Below are 25,109 nucleotides of genomic sequence, written 5' to 3' on the forward strand. Positions count from 1 at the left end.
ATTAAAGAACATAGGGCATCCTACTTAGAGCTGTTTTCCAGAAGGCTGTGTGTCTTCCATAGGTCTACAAACTCTGTGCAGACATCTCAGTTATATAAGGGTATTTGAAACTGCATTAGTGTTTGGACGCATGAATTGCCCACTACATGCCTAGGAATGGTTTTAGCTTTCCTTTTGCACCTGAATCCCAAACAGATCCAAAGTTCTCTATTTTCTGACACTTGCTCAAAGTGATGGGACCCATGCTTTTTGGGTGCATGCTTTTCAATCTTATTGCTCAGGCTTTTTTCCACTTTCCTCATCTAATAGTACTTCATGCACAGTGTTCTCATCCCTAACATCACCAACCATTAGCTGACACTGGCCAGGCCATGTAGGTTTGACAGTAGCCACTGCATTTGTCTTGCATAAATCTGCCCTGTTGTCCTGGCTTCGGCCAGGATAGAGTCAATTTTCTTCTTAGAAGCTGGTATAGTGCTGCATTTTGGATGTCAACATGACATGACATGTCAACAGCCTAAGTCATGTCAAACCAGAAGTCACCAGACAAAGAGAAGAAAGGGTTGCTGATTACAAACTGTTGTGACTTACAGTTCCTTCACATGTAATGTGGGCTGCAGTAAGCTATGCTAGGGACTATATCTTAAGGATAGGGATGGATAGCAGAGTCACTGGCTCAGTGGCTGCAGTGGCATGAAACTTTGGGGTTGCTAATGACCCTTATTTTGGCTTTTGCTACTCTGCCTTCTGAAATAGGAGTCCTTTATAAACCAATATTGATATGTTGGGTAGATTATTTCTTGGTCTTGTCTCACCTGCACTTTTACTGGTGCTCCCTAAAGTCTGAAGAGTGATGATCTGTTTGCATGGACTAGTCTCTCTCAGCCTCAGTACTGCAGCCTTTCTTGCTTTCAAAATTATAACTTTATCTCTTTCCATCCACACTAACTTTGCCACCAGTCAAACAGCTCTGGCATTACCCTGCTTCATCTTTGATTTGATTTGTCCTTTATCCCACAAAAAAATACATGTGTTTGGCTCTCAGATCCAGTCTGACAGCATTTCTTGCTTCTTAGCCTGTATTGCCTTTACAATTTGAAGTAGTTTTTCCCTCTCAAGTGTTTCAGTGGCAGAAGAAAATCACCTTGTGAAAACTTGAAACACTTTTACCCTCTTAAGTCACATGGGATTCACTGCTGCTGTGACGCTTACAAGTTGCCTTTTACTGCCTAGGCAGTCCAAGTCCAGAGTTTGCTACATATTGTACCCAGCGTAATCACCTCATGTTTGCACCTCATTATGTACTGATGATTTCCACTGATCAAAGAAGGGACAAGGTTCCTCTGGTACAATGACAGCTGGACTTCTAAGGAGTACTTTCAGATGCTACCCTAGTACCGATAGTGATTATCAGTTACACCTTAAAAAAGCATTATGCACAAATTAACTCTATCAAACACAAGTGTGGTATTTCTGCCACTGCTAACATGTGATGAATACACTTAATTAGACTACCAGTAGAATATACTGACTCATTATTAAAATCTATTCCACCCAAATTAAATAGTCTGTTTTGCCACATTTACTAAATAAGGATTGAAAATAATAATAAAAGCTCTCCCAGTATTATTATTTTCAAAAAGGCTGTGAAATACTGAAGTTGAATGGTCTTACAAACACACAAGGATAATCAAAATGCACAAAACCATGTATGCCTGGAAATTTACATGAAGCACATGTGTTAGAATCAAGAGAACAAAATTCACTTATATTGTGACATATGGACACCAGCAGTTCTGGAATAGGATATCTTTATCATTACAACAAAATATGGGGGCATTCTGCTATTTTTTTATTATCTACCTACACAATATGAATTAATTAGTATCTTCGAGATGACATATTACTTTTATTAGAGCAAGCCCTACCTCTAGGACAGGGCTCTTAGTTTGAATTACTATCTGTCTGATGTTTCTTGTGTTTTCAATAAGTTAATCTTCCAAGTCTTGTTTTCTGAAACTGGGAACCATACCATGACTATTTAATAAGTGTATAGAACTGGACACAGTACTCCAGGTGGGGTCTCACAAATGTGGAGGGGGGAGAGGGGGGAGAATCACCTCTCTCAGCCATGCTTCCTTTGATGCAGCTAACATAGTGTTCAAATACTAAATTCACAGAAAATATGTTAACAGTTACACCTGTTAAAAAAAACGTAAGACCATGTAAAACAGTGACTTAGAGCAGCCCTATAGTCTGGTCATTCCCCTCTTCTTCCAGCTGGTGTGCCACCTTTTTCTGGTGAACCTCTGGGAGGACAATTTGAGGCACGATGCCTGTCTATGTGGTGTCAGCTGCTTTACCTGCATGTGTAAGCAGCTCTCTCTGAGGTGGCAGTTCTGTCTTTCACTTCACCTCGGGGACAGGGCAGGGAGAAGGAAGCCTGTCTCCTTCACAGACAGCTCCTAGCAGGACCGGTGGCCTGGCATTATCATTACAGGTTATGATAGAGGGATCTCCAAACTGGACACCTGCTTGCACAGCTGCCAAAGCTGCAATGTGCTGACTAGATTTTAAGTCTTCAAATTCGTACGGTGAGTCTCCTGGCACTTGCTATCCAAGGGCTGAATTCCATGCGATTCATAGGAAAAAAAAAAATGCCAAAACATTTTAGTACACAACTGACTAAGAATTGAATAGTTTATTGAGCTGGAATTACCACAGCCACTCAGAATAAGGGATACGGTAGTGTTTCACTGTTGCATATTATTTGTAAAAGCCTGGTTGGCTAATTTGAAGTATCTAATACTGATTTTATTTTCCCATGCCTAAGTTAAGTGTGTGCATGTCAGAAATATTAGAACTTGTTGAGCATGAACATGTCCAGAATGCTTATACCATTGCCTGATTGTGTTGAGTTCACTTTTTCTAATGAGCTTTTTCTGATAGCTCCAAAGCTTTTGTTTATTTTAGGAAGTATCTTGTGTGTCTAGGCACATGTACAGGCATGACTACTATTGACTGGACTAGTAGGCCAGTTGTAGGAAAGAAGTCTGCTTGGGACAGCCATCCAGATTTCCTTATACTCAGTGCCAAGTAACACAGTCTTTGGCCGCTAATGTCACCACTGTCCTCTGGTTCCACCAGAGGACTGAGACAGTGGGTTGCAAATTTAAGTGAGGGAAGAAAGGAAAAAGGATCATAGGTCTGTTCTGAATGTGTATGCAGGGTAAAGGAGAAAGTCTTACTCATGTATCTGATTCATCTACTTGTACTTATTCCTGACACAAGGCTCCATTAGAAGACTAAAAGCTACATCAGATCATGGTTTATTTTTTGCTGCATAAGCTTTATTTACTATATGCTACAGACTGAAGTAATCACTGTACATGATAAGCAGCTATTAATGTGTTCACGTTACAAAGAACAAACAGATGCAGATAAAAATAGCACTTGAGGCTGTTCTTGAACAGTGTTTCATGTATGTGTAGGGGAAAAAAGATTTTAAGTTTGTTCAAACAAACGTTTTCTGAAAGGGAACGTGGTGTTAATATCTGTATTACATATGATATTAATAATATTCCTGAAAAGCTAATAACACAAATGGCCAATTAAATATTAAGTACAAAGACATAAAAATGTTTGAGGACAAGATTTGTGTTTGTATTTGCATTGCAGCACACCAGTAGGCTTCAAATCCTACTGTGCACATTTTGTTAGTAAAGTTATGCTTTTTATGATCGGGAATGTTTGTCATGATACAGAGTGAGTAATTTCTAAGATCTCACATTACCAAAGCATTTAAAGTTTAACATTTCAGTACAGGGATTTTAGTTTTTATCTGTACTATGAATATTCTGTTCCAGATGACTGACTGTATTTCTACTGTAGCAGGCAAAATTGTGAGAAATAAAAATAATTTAACATTTGATAGTTAAAATATGTGATTTTCCTCTTAGCTCTGCTTTCAGATGTGGACACACACAACTGAATTCATTAATTCAGAAAGGATTTTTGTAATAAGTACCCAAAAGTACAAATTGATCAGAACTTTTTAAGTTATCAAAAAAATCTGATTAAATTACCATATTATATACAACAATCATACCTGATTATTTCATTCATAAAATGTTATGTAGATTAGATTGATAATTATACTTTTTTTCCCAATTTTCCTGTCCTTTTCATCCTGCATGATACACTCTCATGATGATTGCTGTATGCAGATTCCTAGCACAGCTGCACTAAAGGTGATTCAGATTTGTTTCACTCACCTCAGCATTAACTTCATCAGGCCCTCACCCTCTCTGATCTTGTCTTCATTGCGTTGAATTAGTGAGCTGCTCTTTTCCTGCATTAGTGACCCTCACCCTCTATAGAACTGCTGTGAGGCTTCCCATATATCTCTGCTGTTGCTAATTCTGCCCTACATTTTTATGTATTTACGTTTATACTATATATATATATAAATTATCAGAAGCTGCGCTTGTGTTATTTTCACAAGCACTACATGACTTTTAAGTGCAAGTTTGCAAAAAAAAAAAATTTCATTTAAACATGGAAAAGGGATAATATTCAACAGGATTTCTTTTTTGTGTCATCAGTTCAATGTGACCATTAAAAAAACTTGTTGCACCTTTCATTATAGGAGATATTAAGTTCTAGAAGTTACTGTTTTATAAAATAATCTCTAAATACCAGACAGGAACATATGTCAGAAGGGCTGCCTTTCTGGTCAATACCATGTATACAACTAAGGATGTGTGCAAGAGTGCAGTGTCATCTCTAAGCACTGAATAAGCAATAAAGTCATAGAAACACTAATAAACCCAGTTCAATTTCTGCATATGGTATAGAATTAACCTTGTGCTGTGAAACCTGTCCTTCAGAGAAGACTTACAAATAGCAGGGTCATTGGTTTTACATTCACAATAGTCTTTTTAACAACTGATGCACATTTTTATTTGTAGTAACTTGAGTTACAAGTTGTGTGATGGGAGATCTGGACTTGCCAAGTTCTGTAAGTTGTGGTATTCAGGTTATCTTTATACATGTACTTGGCCTGGACTATCATCTTTTCATTCCTACAAGGGCATGATGTAGCCCATAATTGATGTCTCCAACTGGTGTAATATGAAAATATTAAAAGTCCCCAATGTGTGAAATTCTTCAGCGTGCAATCATATAAATGTGACTTGCTCCAAAATAGTATCAGTAGCCAATTAGATTACATGCCATGATGCAAATGGTGCTAACAGTCTTGCGTGTTTTCCCTGTACTTCTTCTCCATCACCCTTTATTACTGTATCTTCTGAATTCTCCCTTCGTTTTCTTTCAACAAAGGCAAGTATGCCATGAGGGATCTGGTCCACCGACTGCCAGGCGCTAACAACAGCAACAGCTCATCAAGCAAGGCCATGTCTGATGACACCGTTACTGCCATTTGCTGCACTCTGCATGAAGTCATCACTAAAAACATGGAGAATGCCAAGGCCTTACGAGACGCAGGCGGCATTGAGAAACTGGTTGGCATATCTAAGAGTAAAGGAGACAAGTATGTTTTGCAAATCATCTTGCACCTTTTCTAACATCTCCAGTAGTTATTATTAGTCCTGAATGTGTTTGCCTCCTCTGTGCAATCATGAGTTGATTACTTTAGTTTCATCAGAAAACATAATGCCCCGTGTGAAAAGTGACAAGAAACAGATAGTGCCAATAGCAAGTCTCTGCTGTGATTTGTTGGTGTGCCATCAGCAGTGCATGGAGTGCACTGCATGTGCAGTTTAAGGAAAGTAGTTGTCTACAGTAACTGCTACCTCTAAGTACTTCCAGAAGTTCTTGATAAACACTAGGGACCAGAGCAGTTGGACTGCACCTTGCAGAAGGGGTGACGTGCATGTGGAGGGATCCTGTGAAAGGAGGCGAACCTCAATGCAGTTCTGTTACTGTTCCGGTTGCTCTGGGAATTAAGAATATAAAGTCACTCATGCCTCTTCACAGCACCCTTTTCCAAGCCACCAGCTTGCTGGTAAGGTGGGGCATAGGAGAAAAGTTGATCCCTGGGTTTTCCCAACACCTTACTCCTGAGTGAGCATTAGGATAACTGCAGGCTACTTTGTGAGACACCAAAACATGCAAAAATCTTACACACGCCTGTGACATTTTCAGAGCAGCTATGGTTTCATCTTGTCTGTTTTCCTATGTACACACTCTTCATGAAGAGTTCACTCTTTATCCTTCTTTTGCCTAAAACAGATAGCCTGGTTCTCATATTTGTCAACCTGCAGAAGTATAGTGCAATGGGACTATGGCAGTTTGAAAACAAAAAGCCTTCATTGTAGTGTACAAAACCCATCAGTCCACCTACTCGAAGCTGTCATCACACAGCCCACCGCAGCATCAGAGCTTTAAAAGAGCCCCACAAAGCCAGGCTACAACCTGAAGGAAAGATTTATGCACCTTACATTTGGTATGAGAACTTATGCTCGCCTATGTGATCAGAGCATTGCCAATATAATTTAATTGCATTTCTTTTCCTCTGTTGTCACCTTTTTCTTTTCATACCAAATTCATTATTGAAACATTCTCACATTATAATTGTCAGGGGTAAAAAGTAGTAGCGTAACAGAGTATGTGATTCCAGTTGTGGGAGCTCCCCATGCTCTGCTGATTTATTACATTTGCATTTTTATTACTGCTGAATCTCTTTAATTTTTTATTTGTATTTTCTAGATCAAATGTACTGATACTACAAGCAGGTTCATATCCATTTCTCTTAAGTTAAATGTGTCTTTCCTCAAAATAATGCATTTGTCTACCTGTTCATTATCCTGTAGAGATTATAAATACCTGTTAAATCTTGACTTTTCAAAGGATGATGGGTGGTTTTGGGAGGATCCAAGGATGTAATTCCCTGTCTAAGTATCCCTCATAACTGTGAAAGACATACCTATAGCTCAGGTAGTGTTGAGTAATTCCAGCATGCCCTCCCAAATCATGATATGTATCCCACCTCTCACATAACTTTGAGTTGTGGTCCTGTGTTACTACTGTTACAGGTTACACAGTCCCAGAACAAGAAAACCTGTCAACTCACAGTTCTACAAATGCCCATCTTAAGTGCAAGTTTCATTGTTTCAGAAGTATTAGTATCAGACACCATTGCTTTGGTTTTGTCTCTGATATGTAATCCATTGGTTAAAAATTAGAATTGCTGGTTGTTGGACTGATAGGAAATCCTGACATGGTCAGTTGATTACAGTAAAACACTTCAAATTTGTCGTGTCCGCTGTCAGGTATCTGCTTCTACAAGTGCAGGATACTAGCCTGGCCATGCATCCTGGTATGTATCTGTGGCAGGAGTGTGAGGCTGGCCCTGCTAGCCCTTGGAACATGCCCAGGGCTTGAGTGCTTTCCCTGTATGACAACACAAGAGAACTGGTGTTCACAAGGTCATATTGGCCAAGCCCATATGGGCTTTGCATAGTTCCCATCTCTCCTCAGTACCCACAGTATGGCACAATTATATTTCTGGTTAGTCCATGTTATCAGCACCTCACTAGCCAGTACAGCTGGGAGTATAATAAAAACAATTATGCTTGAAAGGAATTATGAAATTTCTGTTTATTCACCAATTACCCACCAACTGCTGTACTCTGGGTGAGAAATGGAAGGTGGAAAAAAAGAAGCACCAATTAAATTACTAGGAAAATGCAGTATAAGTTAATTGAATTACTTGTGTCCTGAACATTGCTTTACCAGTTTGACTGCCAGCCTGCTGCTTGTCCTTCTCAGAGGTCACAGGATGCACCAGGGCCTGACCCCTGAGAAGACTTCTGCCCAGGCCAATAATATATGCTGATGGCTTTCTGTTTTCTCTTTGGTTTTGCAATCCATGTACCTTTTCTAATTAAAGCATGAACCACCACAATGACTGCCCCAGACTCCATCAATCTTCACTCCAGAGTTTGGCCTCTGCAACGTTTTCTACCACTGCTGCTTTATGCGTATAACTGGTACCACATAGAGACTTAACTACACTATGTTTGCCTCCTCAGTGGGCTGGGTTATCTTCCCAGTCCTTTTCTATTTGAACCTACCTCACTGAGCTTAATACTCTCTGATTGTTTGGGGGTTTTTAGATATATTTTTTTTAATATATTATACCAACTGATTGTGACAATAGAGCTTCTTTCAAAACCTTTCTGACGAGGAAGTCCATGTGAAGTTATACAGGGTTTTTAGCATGACACTGCATTGCCATCATGTAAGGGTAATAGTGCGAGCAAGATGCAAGTCTTAATTTGGATTCCTAATTAAATTTGTCATGACGTTTTGTAATCAGTTCTAATTTTGCATCTCAGCTCTGCGCTTCAAAAACAGTGCTCATCACCCATCCAGAGTGTTTATTTGGCCACTGCCAAGAGACGCTTAATGCATTGAGCATGCTGTCATGAGTTGAAGTTTGAAGAAACTCTGGTTCTAACTTCGTGCCCTTTTTGGCAAAAGATGTAGCCAGGACATCTTAGATGTACATAATACCAGTTGGGTCCTTAACAGTCTTGCCAGTTGCCTTCTCTCTCACTGCTCTTATTATGCTCTCAGCATGAATCCTTGTCAGTGTGCTGAGGAACACCTATTTTGCACCCCACCAAATAATTATTACTAGAAAAAACTTGTATTGCCCTTGCTTAAAAACACATTGGTTTCCAAGATGCCAGCTAAAGGTCTCATAATACATTTAAAACATGCTTTCATTGTGGGTTTAAATCCATAGCAATGCATTTGAAAATTGGGATGGAGTCTTATACTTAACAGTTTCTTTCTCACTGTTTCTTTCTCTCTCTCTCCCTTTTTTAATATATGTGTGTAACAGGCATTCGCCAAAAGTGGTGAAAGCAGCATCTCAGGTCCTCAATAGTATGTGGCAGTACAGAGACCTGAGAAGTCTCTACAAAAAGGTAAGGCTTGGGTATTTTCAAGATTTGTCATCTTTCATATTGTTACCCAGATTTGGGGGCTGAGAGACTTTAGGCCAAAACATTAATGTAAACTGGAAATTCAACTACAATTTAAAATTCCAGATACTTGGAGCTATGGGTTTTTCCCTCATTTCTACTTTAAATATGGAAATATCTTTTGAAAACATATGTGCTGGTGAAAAGGGGATGTGAATTTGATTTTTAAAAAGACCTTGTACAGAAAGTGCTGGATCTGACATCCCTGGAGAGTGAAGTCCCCTGTTCATAGAACAAAGCTATGCAAAGCTCTCCTACTGTACCTTTCCTTCTCACATCTCCCCTCCTTCTCCTGAGGACATGACTTGATTTCCAGCCCTTCAACTCCCAAATTTCCTCATGAGATTGTAAACAAGATTATCTGAAGGATTGGTGCTTAGGGGTCAGTTACATGTGGAGCTGGGCTGAAACTTGATAGTTTCACTTCCAATTGCCTGGCAGACAGTAAGATCGTCTACTTGGTTTTCAGTCTGTGGAGTCTATATTACCTACCATACCATTCCCACAGGCCTGGTAACCTCTTAAAAATGAATTGCAATATGGTAATACAATCCCGTGAAGCAACATCCAATATACCTTTAATGTAAGTGTCTACTTAGTAAATTACCGCACTTAACGTAATTCTTGCTGAATATTTCCAAACTGAATTACATTCCGTGTGAGTCTCAGCCTGCAGATTTAGTTCTCAGAGGTCTTCTCACAATGTGGAACTTCACAGCTGATGTAATTGATACTTGCATTTGTAATGTCAGCAAAGAGAGCTAAGACTTCGTGTGGCACAAAAGTTCAGGTTCTAATTAAGGCTGAGGCATAAGAATTGTGAAGTCGTGAAGATTCACAGCAGCAAAGCCTTTTATTTTTTACAAGAAAATAACTTAATTATGCACCAAATCTCAAACTGGCAGAAGCTGACCTTCTGTTTGAAATGCTGTTCTTTTGCATGCCTCAGCCCTGCTTGTGTCAAGTCTGAGGAGCAAGAAGGATGAATATTGAGTCTTTCCCATTGTTCACTTCCAGTATTTTCAGTCATCACCCTTGGCAGCAGTAGGGATACCATATGCAAAGATGTTCCTTGTGACGAGCTGTTACTCAACTGTCCCATGAAGAGGTGGGAACAAACATGAGCTAGAGTAGTAGGCTTTTCTTGACGCAAGGCAGTTACGCACTGGAAGTGTGCATAGCCTGACTTCTGTGCGTGTGGGTGGCTGCACTGTAGAGGCTGAACTCCATTGCACCGTAGTCTGTTAGAGGTTCTTACAATGTCTGGCCCATTTCCAACCTTCTGTCTGTGTATATATGCTGTGCCTGAAAAGCAGTTTCTGGGGTTGCTCCGTGCATGAGGGAATCTATATGCTATATGGCTTCTGAGTACGCTGCGACCTAAAGGACATTCTGTTGGCTGCCAATGAGAATGCCTGGTAATGTACTTACATACTAAGCATGCTTAGGTACTAAGTACCTTGCATGCTTAAAAGAACGTTTTCTGTGGCCACAAGTATGTACTTGTAGTAGTATGGAAAACAGGGCAGGGTAGCCTTTGAGGTAGCTTCCAGGACACTCGTACCAGACAGATTTTATTCTCAGGAAACATTTTATTAAACTCTACATTGGCTAATTCCTTAAAGCTTCACAAAGTATTAAATATGTATAAATACATATTTACATAAATACATATTTATATATTCACTACATGCTGTTAAACATTGTATAAATTTGGTTTCTTTTAATCAAAATGTTGAGATAGTTAAGATGCTCCAGTTTGTTAAAAGATATACTATAAAGTCCATCATATTTTTTAAACTTGCCTAAAGTAGACTGACTGTTTTGCTGGCTGGCTGAGTTTCACCACTGTTGGGAAATTAATGTTTTTATGATAGGAAAATTAGAAATGTTTGCATTATACTAATAATCAGCTAGTCATTTAATATAGAGATACTGGGTCATGCAGTCTTTATTTCATTAAAATACATATGCTAGTAAAAATGAGTGAACATACAGTTAGTATACTATGACCAACACTTTGCAGTATGTTGTATTTACAATCTTTTTTGAAGCGCAGATGAATCCCATTGCGAAACTGTTGCAGAATGGCTTGAGCAGCAGGGCCATGGGCCCTTGCTATCTCTTCGAGAGGCCTTGAGAGTGTAGCACAAATAGCAGCTGTACAAGCAATCTCTTTTTTTAGCCTAACACAAGTATAAACAATCTCTCTGTTAGCTTAAACTAACTCAAGGGCAAGGTAGAGAAGTAGAATAATAGAAAACAAGGAAGAACCCTGGAACTCAGGTGTGTGTTGCTATCCAGTAAAATCACTGCAAGTAGTTACTGTCCAGTAAAATCACTACAAGTAGTTACTATCCAATGAATTCACTACAAGTAGTTACTATCCAATGAATTCACTACATGTAGGTTTGGAAAAGGGTATAAAAGTAACACTGTGTATTCAATAAATCGAAGCTTGCTTTATCAATCACCTTGATTCTGGACTGCTTGCTTCCCTCGCCGCCGGCACAAAACCATCAGAAATTTCTTCCTGTGTACTCAAGTATCTATACAATTACTTTCAGAGAATTGGTGGCCTACAGAGAGGCACAATTTTCTGTTGTAATACAAGGGAATTGCAAGCATCACACCTTACTGTTTGAGAAACAGTGTAACCAAATAGTTTGAATTGTGATATATATATTGTAGAGCTACATGTTTGCAGTAGAGTAAGGGGAGAGAAAAACGAGTTTTATCCTTTGTATTAGTGGGGAAAGAAGGGAATATATTTTTATTTCTCGTACTGTAGCATGCAGTATATTTGGTCCAAATATGACTGCATCAGCAAAACCATGAAAACCCCATTCACTTGGCTAATTTTGCTCAACAAGGCAGGGATCATCCCATAGCTGGCAGAGTATAAACCACACTGACAGGAAATCCATCCAGACTTGGTGTTTGGTGTGGTCACCTAATGACTTCACACACCTGTGAAGAACCAAAAGCCAATAAGCGCATAAGCACCAACTTCACACTTGCAGTATCCCCTGGTAAACTCAGGGCTGTGAAGTGGTGAGAAGTGTAGGAGTCAGAAACAAGTTCCCCACCTGCTGCTGGTAGTGGGGCTACCCTTAGCAAGGCATAAAATGCTTCCTCCATACTCTGTCCGTACATCATGGGTGAGCAACCTCTTCAGCTTTAACCGAAGTTATAACCTATCTGGTGAAACCTAAATTAAGCAGCCTCTAAGGACTCTGTCAAAATCAGCTATCACATAAAATATAGCCCAAATTTAACTGATTTCAGGGTACCAGCTTTGTCTGTGTTTCTTAAGAAGAATGGCAGTGTGCACAAATTTCATTGTGCCACTCAGAGCCTGACAGATACTGCCTGTTTCTCTGCTCTGTTCAAAGCCAAAAGCTGCAGCAGCAACTGACAATGATTCAGTTAACTTCATTGATCAAATCAAGCGATATACCCTATCTCAAGGTTGTAGTGTATCTGGCTAAGAATACAAACAGTGTCTTTTGACAACAAAAAATGTAAGGTCCTGTCCATCCTTTTTTATTGTGAAAAATCCAAAATTATTCCACAAGTCAGTGAGGTAGAAAGCATAGAAAATTAAATCTGGTAAAGCAATTTAAGCTGGAGATGTGCGCATTTCTGTAAAAAGAGTTTTAGGCTAGCTCATGTGCTGTGTTTAAAAAGAAAGGCAGAGCAGATGGACAGAACAAACCCTGCAAGCCACGTCGCTCTGACAGTCCAGAGCTCAGTTCTGGTATCCAGGAACTTCTCTGCAGTGGGCTGATCCTTCACCCTATGGAAACAATGAGAAGTCTCTATCGATTTCATAGGTTCTTTCTGTAAGGCCTCAAAAGCAAGAGCTGGAACTATTGCAGCCAATTGAATATTGCTGGGAAGGCAGGCTATGTAGTCTGCAGCATCTGATGTGTCCTGGGATTCCCAAGTTGCTTTACAAAGTAATGATTCAAGGTTTGTGTGTTGCTATTGTTCACTTTGCTGGAACAGTAACATTGTGCTCATTTATTAATAGTTAATACAACAGGAGTTACAGCCTTTGGACTGTTGGTCCCTCTTCTCAAATAGCTTTTTATTCTATGGAAAGCTTGCTAAGGTGGAGACTGTAGCTTTTCTGATGCAGGAGAGTGATAGATAGATTTCTAACTTCCCACAACTTGAGCTGCAAACTGAAGGAAGATGAGGAGGCATTGGCTTTGTTGTCTCATTTTCCACTTGGAAAGCTCTGTGAGTCCACAATACCTTGTGCACTGTGTTTGCAGAGCTATGCCATGCCCTGTGCCCTCCATTGACATGTTCTATGCAGTGAGCTAGGATTTCCAATTCATAGTTGTGCTGTGGTTTTAATAGGACACACAGTCTTCTTAGGTTAGGCTGGCATGGAAAAGGCACAAGAGATAAATAGTAAACATTCAGCTCTGTAAGTGAGGTGGCAGTGTTTATCATCCTTTGTAGGCTTCTGCCCTGGGGGCGGGGGGGGGGGGGGCGGGGAATTAATTCCCTGATATGGTTAATTTGACACTTTCACAACACAGTCAACAAGTTAGAAGTCTTGATGTGCAGGAGTTGCCAGTCATCTCAGAAGCTTAACTTGCAGGTACTTCATCATGGAAAATAGTGTTTAGCTTGCTGAGCAATGACTGAAACAGAAATCTATTCTGAGAACTTCCCACCAAGAGAAAAACAAGGTTCAGATTCAGACCCACATAAACAGTGTTTGGATGATTTAGTGTGATTAATTTCCAAACAATGCTGAAGCTTAGCAGGTAAGAAATAACTGGTCTTTCATCAGTAGATGAAATACTGTCTCCCGATGAGCAACTTTAAAGTAATGTATTTTTCAAACTTCTTTCGTCTCAACAAGTAAGACATTTTCATAAATTACTGTTTATCTTCCTCTGTTTTAATGAGTGCATTACAAAATACTTAAAATCTGATACTCAAAAGTGATTAATGGTCACATGGTTCACAGCCCAGTGAGTGTGTGAGCTACAGTAGTGATTCTTTAAAGACATATATTTCCAAGTGAGGAACACTGGACCCCTCTCCAGTTTCCAGGGTGCTACCTGATTGAAGATTTGGGAACACCTTGGAGAACACAGATGTGACTGTAAGAGAGCAGATTTCCATTAGCTGGTAAATTCTATCCATCTCAATATTCAAGAAAATAACCAACTGCTCTTAAACACAGATAGCTTGTTAAATTACATGAGGAAATTTGAGCAAAAGGGTTGTGCTAATTGAGCTTAACATGAAATAAAATGTATTAGCTAAAAACAAGCTGCAATTAGCATTAAATGTGTGTAATAGTAAAAAAGCTGGAGGAGCTGTTAAGAAGAATATGTTGTGTACCAATTGGTTTGCTTTGCCTAACTACTTAGGCTCCAAGAAAATATGTTTACATTCTATCATTATGTTTACTCTTACTCTGTCTTCCAGTATAAAAGTACAGATCCCAGTGAATTTGTAGAAATTATTTTTCCTTTCCATTTATTGTCACAGGCTTCTGTTCTGCATGGAACCACAGAAGTGTTTGTCCTTTTCACCTATCAAATGAATAAAAATGCAACCAATTATTTAAACCAAGAAAGCCATTAAAGGTGGTCATCCTTCAGCATGTAATGTGCCTTTTATAACAGGGAGGGTATTGTGGTAGATGTTTAATGAAGTCAGAGTAGTCACTCTGAAGATGGCCTTGTCTGTCATTGGCTGGAAAAGATTTTTAAAATTGCCTGAAGCTTTAGAAAGCAGTTAAATCACTCCAGATCTTTCAGAATAACTTTCAGATCAGTTTCAGAATAATAAGATGATGACTCTATGAGAAGGCCCTGTATTACTAAATGTTCCATAAAAATTGCCAGCAATCAACTTCAAAACTCTAGTCAAGCAGTTTTAGAATCTGAAGTCCTTTCTTAAGTAAAACCTATCTAGTGACCCTTTAAAAATGTTAATTACATCATGCTATCATGTAGTCTTGGAACACATTTGGATGTTCTTCTGATAAGGTTATTGGACACATCCCTCCAAAAGATGCTGTCTTTAGGTTAAATTTCCCTAGTGAAAAGGTCTGTGCAGAACTTAAACCCTACAGGAAGGATCTAAATTCCATGTCCAAAACATAATAGTTACCAAAAAAAGTGGGTTCACTTGAAGAAACTATTCCTGTGCTCAAATTGTTCATGAGCATATGTGTTTTGCAGTGCTGATCTTTCAGGGGGCTTAATTTATTTCTATAGTATTAGCAAGGCCTTGTTCAGCTTAATATGTCATCCTTTTAGAAAAATAATGGATTGATGTAATGTAAATGCCCCCAGTGCAATATAAAACTAGATTATCATTATAGAGAAGGTATTGTCTGAAGCCCATGTTTATATTAACTATGAAAATACAAGTACCTGATTAATAAATTATTGACTGATTGATTGATTTATGGCAGTGGGCGGCCACAAGCTTCAGTGTGACTGATGACAGAGGATTTTCACCAAACCACCACTCTGGGTCATGGCACGCTCAGCATACTCTCTCCCAGAGCCAAGAAACCAGAATCTATTTCCCAACCCAGGTATTCTAGCTGTCAGCTGACCAGTGTTGAATTGTTCTATTTCATGCATCCTGAGATTTGTACCCAAAAGAGTTCTACAGAAGACATTTGAATCAAAAGTAACAAAGCCTTACTAGAGTATCTGTTTTCAAGCTATACAATTTAATTAACTGAACCCTGTAGCTTCTAGCTGGAAAGCATCTCACTCCATTTAGAAGAGCAGTCCCCTCAGCTGTGTGAGGAAGCTATGCAGAGTTTTGCTCTCTCTGAGAACAGCATATGCCAGAAGAGGGTCAAGTCTATTACATTCAGTTCTCTGACAAGCTTTCTAGCATTTCTGTAATCTCTTTCAATTGTCCGAACCTCTCAAACAGAAAGGCAGTTACTGATAAGCATCATGTTGCAATAGTAAATTACATTTATCAAGCACTTTGATTTCTTTTCTGGCCCAATGGCATCTCTAATAAAAAAGCAATAGCTGTCTGATTCAGTAAGAGGATCCCAGGTAAACTAGGATACCTATGGAAAGATCAGTGTGTCCAGGAGTTAATTACATTCTTAAAATGCCAATTTTCAAAATCTCTATCAGTAAGAACAACAGAGATTTCCTTCAGGCATAAGTACAGTTGATGAGAATTAGCATGACTGGGCATTTTTTTATTAGAGACACTTATTTTAGACACTAAAATTCAACTTCCTTAACCAAGTGCAGTCCTTTTTTTTCCTCCTAAGATATTTTTCATAATAAAATGTGGCTCTATGGCATTATTGCAAAACCAAAAGGCCTTCTACGTATGCACAGCATTCAAGTAAATCCGTATAGAAACATATATATATATATGTCTGTGTATTATTTCTGCTAAAATATGTAGAGAAAATAGGAATCTACATGTTTTTGCTGGTCATAGAGGACATAGTAGTTATGCTATTTCTTTCAGTTTGTTGGGTTTTTTTCTACTAATTTTGCCTGGAAGAGAGATGACAACAGAGAAGATCTCATTTAAATACTTTAGACATAAATATCTTTCAGTGTGAGGGTAAATCCCTTTAATCTTTAGCTAATAGGAATATGATATTTAAAACGCTCAGCATTTAATCGTCTGATATATGACATTACTTTCTTTTGTTAATGACAAATTAAGCAAATTTCTGAATTGATTTTAAAGAAAGGAAATGTGGAAATTTTCTGTGGAATTAACATATTTGAGCCTTTTTAAAGCATCATTTGAGTAATTTTAGAAGACAGAGATTCTATAACCAATATAGCAAAAAAAGTAGTCTTCAAAAATATATTTCGCTCTCTTTTTTTCTATGTCAGGCTTTCTTGCCTAAAAACATGTTATTCACAGTTAAGCAAGCATTTTAAATGTGGCTTTTTATCAAATGGCAATCTTGCTAAGTACATAATCATGACATTGTGATTGGTTTCAGTAGCAGAGAAAAAGTTGGTATTACTGGTTTTTGTGTGTATTAAATTATTATTATTTCCACATTTTATGCTGTATATTAGTTTCCAATATTCACGTAAGATAGGCTTGCATTTCCCAGTTCTCATGGAAATATGAAGTATGTCTTCATTAGAGCAAAGGCATCTTTTCTATTCTGCAGGAAATAACTGTTAGTACCTGCAGACCAAAGAATAATCTGTTAATCTTTGCGTATTATTTCTTAGAGATGCAAGGCTTCTTCAGTGAGGAATGATTTGTTAGTCTGGAATTTTGTGTTTCTTTTTTACTTTGCAGCTACTCTTTTCAACACAGCACTAGGCCACATCACTGTATATTATAAACTTATCATTTACCTCCTCTTTTGATTGCATGTGTCTTCCCAGAAATTGAGTTTTTTCAAGAACCATTCAAAACTTTGTCAAGTAAATTTTAACACCTGTGGCTTTTTCATTGCCAATTGCCTGCTTAAGTAATATCTTGTTTGTCTATACAGCAAGAATTTACGTATCATGAGCAAAATTCTGAAGCCTAAAGAGGAAATTCTGCAAATAAATTGAGCTGAGCTATACATGTGCTGAAATATTCTCACATGGAAAAAATGGTGTATAAATGGTGCTTGAATTAAATTTAAAAAAAAAAAGAGAGAGAGGGAGAGATTCTCAGCATTTGGTATAACATTAATATATTGAGTGTCTTCAGCTAACTGTATTACCATTGTAATTCATTTGGCTAGTTTTAAGAAGAATTATTTAGAAAAAAACACTATCTTTATATATGAAATATTATACAATGTTTAGTCAAACTGAATGTTTTTACTATTTTGTTATAATACAAATAATAACAATTTAATTTATGCAGTCAAGTAGATCATGTTCTGATTTTCCTATCTTATCCATCATATCAAGGAATATTTTTCCTAGTTCCTTGTAACCAACCCCCTTTAAGTTTATCAACAGGACCAAACAATACTAGAAAGAGAAGGGATTGCCACTGTGGTGTTTTAATTTTTTTTATATTTTACATGGCCTAAAAAGTGTAGAAAATCTCTTGGGAACCCAAAATACTAATGTTCTTATATGACAATGGTAACACATGCTGGAATATAAATATTAATTTTTCTGCCTCAAATATTAGAGGTAGAAGTTTTCAAATGTTTTATGCTTCTGAATTCCATAATGTTTACTGCATAATAGACTTCATTTATTTTAATAATTTTGCATTTTACATAGTTAAATTATTTGTGATCTACTCAACAGGTTTTTTTTACTGTGCAGTATCACCTACCATTCCTTTACTCACGTTTCAGTTATATCAGTATTTATATGTTTCTTTCTAAAACATTCTGCATGCTTGCTATCCTATTTAAAACATTAGCTATACTCTAAGATACATCCAGCGCTGAACTGAAGATTCAACACTGACAATAGTGTTTTCATGAGAAGAGTTCTGTGTAGCTGAAGCAAGACCTTGCCCATCCTTACATTTATTTGCTACGGGCTAAAAAAAACCCACAACAAACAGATAATACAATTAAGCTCAATTAGAGCCAAAATAATCACCTGTTACTTTCAAATGCCTGTGTATCTGTGTGATGGCATCTCGGCTTTTTTGCTGGTAAATATACGTGCACATCTGTACACATGAATGCAGGTGTGTGTATGTAAAATGTACTCACAACACAACATGGACCTAGAAGACACGGCCATGTCTGAATAAGGACATCTGGGGAATACCTAAAAGAAGTAAACCTTAATGGTTTGAGCTATGAGCTTAGACAGTGTCTGCAGCTGTGCTTGACTGTTGCTTTTCTCATGAGGGCCTTAGAGGTATGATAGTGCTTGCCTTTAACATTCAGCATTGTAGCAAGTGGTAAATTCAACAACCAGACTTAGCAGTAATTCTTCTGAATCATCAGTAAGAGCTGTGTGGAAGCCGACACCATTCACATCTAAACCTACTAGACTCGAGGTGCTAAACAAATAAAAGAATCAAAGTTTGTTCAAACAGTTCTCTAGGATAAGCCATACATATACACAATGTTAAAGCATCCTTAGCATTAGTGAGTCTCACAGTAAGCTCTATCTGACTTATTTGGAAACAACTACATATTTTTCACTTGAGAACCCAAGTTATTAAGTACAGATTTAGAAGAGAGACACTTAATCTCCTAGCTGTGTAAAGTCTGTCTCTGAAGTACTCCACCTTTTGAACTTCGCTGAAGAAAATAAAGTTTAAAATGCAGCCCAGGAGTCAGTCTCTTTGACTTGGAGCTGTCTTTCTGAAGGGAACTGTGTAGCTGAAGTTTCTGAAATATGCTTAGGGTAGAGATACAAGTCAGCATCCAGAATCTGGAGCATTATGCATTAGTGGAAGGTCACATCCACAGAATTCTTTTTCTCAAAAGTACAGGTCCTCAAAATAAGATTGAATTTAATACTTGAATACAACGTAGATACCTGAGAAAATTATCTGCATGTCTGGGGACTGGGAATATTTTTAGTTCACTTAAATAATATACTGAAATTTTCAGAACAAATAAAAACAACATTGAATAATGCAAACAAAGTTTAGCTGGATCCAGATGCACAATACTGAAATGAACCCAGAAGTCTTTCTGAAGACTTTCAAAAGTCTTTTAAAGATAAATGCAAAGAGAAGCCATTTTTAATGAGTTCCAGTCTCTTCCTCCAAAATTCATTCAAGGAACATGTTCTCTACAACTCAGAACTAAATATAATTTTTAATTAACTTCTATGATTAGTGTTTCTATATCTAGGTTCAGACACAAATAGAAGCATATGTGTACTAAAAGATGATGGCTTAGAAACTGTTTCTCCCAGCAGACTTGAACCAGTATGTCAGGTGACTGCTTGTAGATTTGCAAATGGATCAGATCAGTGGAACTTTTACTAGTAATGATACCGTATGCAACAAGCACAGAGGGGATGGACATGAAATTAATTATTATGGAAATCAAAATGTTTTCTTTTCAGAGGTGAATAGTCTAGCTGTGATGTTCTGATGCATCTGATGCTGAGAATCTTTTGCTGATGCTTCTGTGTGTTGCTATACTTAGGCTATCATCATACTCATCCTTCTGGGTCCTATAAGGAGATTAGAAATGTTTGTTTGATGTGGCCAATACATGTCAATTCAGTCAAAGTAAGACGAAATATTAAGCTGGTGCATCAGTATCCTACTTTGAGTTCTTTGATGTTCTACATGGTCTAATAATGGGTGGGGGAAAAAATTGCTGGGAAGTCCTCATTTATTCCCTGTTCTCTTCCTAAAACTGATAACAGAATTCAGAAATGGCCTAAATATGTCTGCCTTTTCAGACTCAAGAAAGTAGCCTCATATTTCAAAAGGAGTCTGTTTTGTAGTGTGTGCTTTGTTCTGAATTGCTTTGCTTCATTTACTAGCTGACACAGTTTGTCATAATAAAATAGCTATAGCTTCTTCCTCTAGAAAGCAGAAATTAGAAGTTTCACTGGTAGTTTCTAAACTTTTATTACTTTTAATTTTAAAATGTGCTTTTAGAAAAAGTTGTAGTCTCTCTAAAAGAAGAGTTGTATGCTTTGATGCAATATTGTGTTGCTGTTTGAGTTAGTACTAAAGCTCTCGTTTACCAAATAAAAAAACTCTTTAGGGTATTTCAGTAAAAAAAGAATATGCATTGCTCATTATTAATGTCTACATGTGTTGGTAAACTCACACAGCTTAGCAATAATAACTGGGATCTCTAAGTCTCTAGTTTAGTGTATTTACACACACACACACAAAAAAAAAAATCACCTAAAACCAAGGACAGCAGTTTAGTGATTTTTCCAAACAGGCACTGATTCCTCATTTGTCAGGCAGCTACACATTTGAATAAAATGATCCCCAGTTTTCAACCACAGTTCCACCCTTCAGGAAGCAGAAAGTTCTAACGGCTCTTGACCACAATCAGTAAAATCAGTCCTATTATGTTCTTTACCGTAAGAGACAACAGTGTGGGTTTTTTGATAATGATTATTTTGTTGTTTAGATTCATGGGTATAGTTGAAGAGTTTGGTTGACTTTGTTATTTAATGCATGCAAAGTAAGAGTAAGAAGTGTTGATTGGTTTCTGGTATTTCCAAGGAGATTAGGCTTAAGAAACTGCCCCTGAGCATAAAGTAGTATTTGTGCTACCATCAAGATTTTGTGGCCAAGAGCCAGAGTTTGCATTTCTAGGGCATAAACATGTTAAGATAGGTGAAATCACATTACTTAAGTGAAAATGACAATACAAGTAAAAATTTATTGCAAATGCTTTCTTGAATGCAGTTTGTTCGTTTTTTTCTGCATACAAGATACATGAAAAAAAAATATTGCTATTCTACCAATTTATATTATAGCTTATATACCTTATTTGTGCAGGGGAAAACAGGAGAACAGAATTCTATCTGATGTGCTGAATATTGCCTTCATTTCCTCTAAAATATATTAAATAAAACAATTTTACTTCTGTTTAAGAGGCAAAGTGATGCTTTGAAAAATGAATTTCTCGGATTTTATTGCAGTGTTTTGAAAGGTTTATTATTTAGCTGCATATAACTTCAACAAAATGAATAATGAACTCTGCCGTATCTGTAGTCATGTCCTTCATGCTTTGCCTCACATACAATTCCCTTTTCTTATAGCTATTTTACTCATCAGATTAGGTCTTGTCATCTTTGCAGCTCACACAACAGGAAATCAATAATTAATTATGGATAGATAAAGCGATGCCTCAGTGATTTCCTGAAATGTCCCAGAGTTGCACTATATAAAACAACCAGGGATGGTTACCTAGAGGTTTCTCACCTGGATAGATTTGGCAAGCAATTAACATTTCTCTCCCTTATCATCTGTCTCTTCATAGTTAAAATCAAGGGATGAGATGTAAAAGTACTGTAGAAGTTACGTGATTAGAAGATTATAATACTGCAGGCAAAAAAATATTTTAGAAAAGAGAAAACTGACCAAGGCCATCTGTGATATTTTGAAATTTTAAAAAAGGTGATACTCTCAGAAGAATACAATGCCTCAGGCTCTCTGATGACAAGAGAAAAACAAGAAGAGAAAATATTACAAAAGATTTTGGGGTGGGATGCTGACAAAAGGAGAAAAATGGCTTTGCTTTCAGGGAAGCTGAGATGGAGGCTAGGGGGTATGCATCTTGTTTTAACAAGAATGAGTTCAACCACTGATTCTGAAAATGTCACTTTAAAGAGCCAACAGAAAACCTGATAATCCTCATCCAATGCCAGACAGTTTTGTCATGGTTGATGACTGCTTGACAAGGAGCATTTCTTCAAGCCTCATACTGTCCTAAATACGTTTTTCTCTTTCAGCTTCTTAAGAAATGGAATTTCTGCTGTGTCTGGGCTGCAGAAACAGTCACTTATAAGTAAAAGCCATTTGTACACTGAAATTCAGAGTAAAAAGAAGACAAGTGCTGAGACCAAGCCCACTGCTTATCATAAAAAAAAGGAGACTAAAGCCTGGGTCAGCCACTGCTGCTCTTTGCCTTGGCTCTAGTGATGGCAACTGCTCCCCTAGTACTCTCAGAGGAGTGTCTGTCCCCTCTTCTCCATTATGCCTGTGATTGTCCTTCCTTCCAGGCTTGCACAGGGACAGGTGTTACACTCCCAACAAAACTTGTAACCAGGAAGTAGCTGGCATCATTGTCATCATCAGAAGGCATGGAAAGCAAACTGTATTTTGCTTTAACCACTTCAGCTTAGTGGTCATACTGTGAGCAACTCCTGCACTTTTACCCAAATTATTATAATATTTTTAAATCCTCAAGCTTCAATAATTTCTCTGTTTTAAGTAATTTTCTGGCTTGCATAAGCCAGGGAAATACTATAAATAAAAATACTAAAATCCTCAAATTAAGATGGGCTTCAATGATCCATGTCATCACTTTGTATCTGTTGATTTTGAGGGCCTGTCTCATAACTCTTTGGGAGAGAAAGGCAAACATGACAGTTGGAGTCAGCAGCCCTTTGTCTTTTGAAACCACTGAAATTACTCCAGATTTCCACTTGCAGACTTAATGCACAATTGCTTTACATGATTTAACTCAAACAGAAACTGCTGGTGTGTAAACTGGGAGAATGCCCGGATCTTCCACACTCAATCCCTACTCCACTGTTCGACAACATAGCTTGAGTTCCCACTTTATAAGCAAAAGACAGAATCCTAGGAATAAAAATGTCAATATGCTGCTTATAATTGTTTGTGGTTTAGCTGATGGCAGTTAAAAAACATGAGTGAAGTAGGGTTATTCAGAATACATCATAAAGCAGATCAATGCACAAGAATTCTCTGCTGGTTTTGAGTTTCCTGGAAACACTGCAAGCAAATCCAGAAAGGACAATCCTCCCAGGAATCATTTATTGATCGTAGGATTTGGCACTTAAAATTCAAAGAAAAAAATAAAGAGCACCTGCATTTTAAAATTACATAGTCTATCTAAAACAGGTTGGTTTGTGTTTCAAGAGCATTTCTAGAGTTGTTGAAGTTGTAAGAGTTTAGTTGAAATTCCCCTTCTAAAGTAAACACTCTTCAATTGAAAGGCAGGGGCTTTTTTAGAGAACAGCCCTCTCTCCATCCCTCCTTCAGCAGCTAACATTTCCCTATCACCTACTTCGGTGGCATGCAGGGGAGCTAGCAAACTCAATATTCAGGTGTGTTGCTGGGGGATGGTTTGCCTCTGCTACCATGGGGCTAAGCAGAGGGAGAGAAGTCAGGCATGGTGTCTCCATGGGGAAGCTCTGGGAAATGTATTTATTTTTTCTCTTGTATAAAAAGAAAATAATATGATCCCAAGTTGTAAAGCATAATGATAAGCATGGTGGTTGGTGAGCATTTAAACTGCATTAGTTTACAACTCCCATTTAAGAGCTCCGTGAGATGTGTGGATCACCCCAACCTCGTTACCATTTTAGATTTCCCACCACAGTCAAGTTACACGCATAACTTTCATGTATGTAGATAATTTGATCCACTTCTAATTTCTGTTATGTCTTATTAGTGTCATGACAACAAATTCCCAGTGAATAATTGCCCAGACCTGTGTAAGTCTGATGAGCCTTGACTTAATTCACATCAGATTTATCTTCTACTCTAGACAGTGTCACACTGGTGAACACCAGTCAGGATGTTTCATTTAACCTGACAGCAGTGCTTCAGCTTGTGAGAGATGCAACACCAGCAACTCAGGGCAATGTCTGGCTGAGCTTCAAAGTGAACAGATCCTACGTTAAGTACTTACAGGCATTTTGCCTGGTTGCTACTTCTAACACTATGGTGGGTCTAGTTACTGATTTCTGCAAGTGGTTGCCTATCAAGACTTCACATTTCTACAGTTTATTGCCATTACAGGAGCAGTTGTTATTGCAGTTATTTCCTAGAACTAGTAAAATGCTGGCTTACAGATATGTAAGTGAGATGACAAAACAAGCATGATCCTGTGTGCTTCAAGTAATTTGGAAAAATGGCAATTAAATAAAATCAGGGTTTTAATTGATCAGGCCTGACAGGAGAAGGCCTGAAACAACAAGTGGCATGCTGGAGAGTTTGTAAACTTGGGGAAGGCAAGATACAACATTCTCTCTAGTTTCTCAGGTTTTAGCTGTTCCATTATTGAATTTGTTGCATCATTTTTGTTCCTTTTCCCTAGTGGGATTTCTCTGCTTCTGAGAAGTTGCTCTTTCTGACAGTGTTAGGACCTCAGTGGCCAGGAGTCAGGGCAGACTATGCCCTTCAGCACTGAAAGACAATCACGTGCCTGCAGCTATGGTACAGGTTTTCTAAAACACTCAGTTTATGTTGGTGTCTTCTTAGCAGCTGATCAGCATATTCAGTCAGAGAGTAGGGCTTGCTCTTATTTCTGCTGTGTGGCTATTAGCACATGAGCTAATGTGGGATTTCTTTCTGACTGGATGCCATGAGGTCATCCAGGCTGGGTGCCACACTGAGACTGGTGATGTTGGGGCTCCTTCCCAACTACACCATGCATTGCTTGGCCGCCTCATGGTATCTGTCCCCTCTTTCTTCTCTTGTTTG

The 25,109-nt window shown here is 38.1% G+C and overlaps 1 protein-coding gene across 9 annotated transcripts in view; it reads left to right on the forward strand.

Moving 5' to 3' along the window:
- CTNND2 (catenin delta 2) overlaps positions 1–25,109 on the forward strand; it is a 646,650-nt gene that overhangs the window by 602,094 nt on the left and 19,447 nt on the right. For all 9 annotated transcript variants that reach the window (XR_007888643.1, XM_051610842.1, XM_051610849.1 and 6 more), the window contains 2 exons: positions 5,344–5,554; positions 8,876–8,960. Coding sequence is in view for 8 of the 9 variants with exons in the window: in XM_051610842.1 (XP_051466802.1) it covers positions 5,344–5,554; positions 8,876–8,960 (296 nt within the window). In the remaining variant the exon portion in view is untranslated. The remainder of the gene's footprint in view (positions 1–5,343; positions 5,555–8,875; positions 8,961–25,109) is intronic.

Source organism: Apus apus, chromosome 2, assembly GCF_020740795.1.
Source record: "Apus apus isolate bApuApu2 chromosome 2, bApuApu2.pri.cur, whole genome shotgun sequence".
NCBI classification, from domain to species: Eukaryota; Metazoa; Chordata; class Aves; order Apodiformes; family Apodidae; genus Apus; species Apus apus.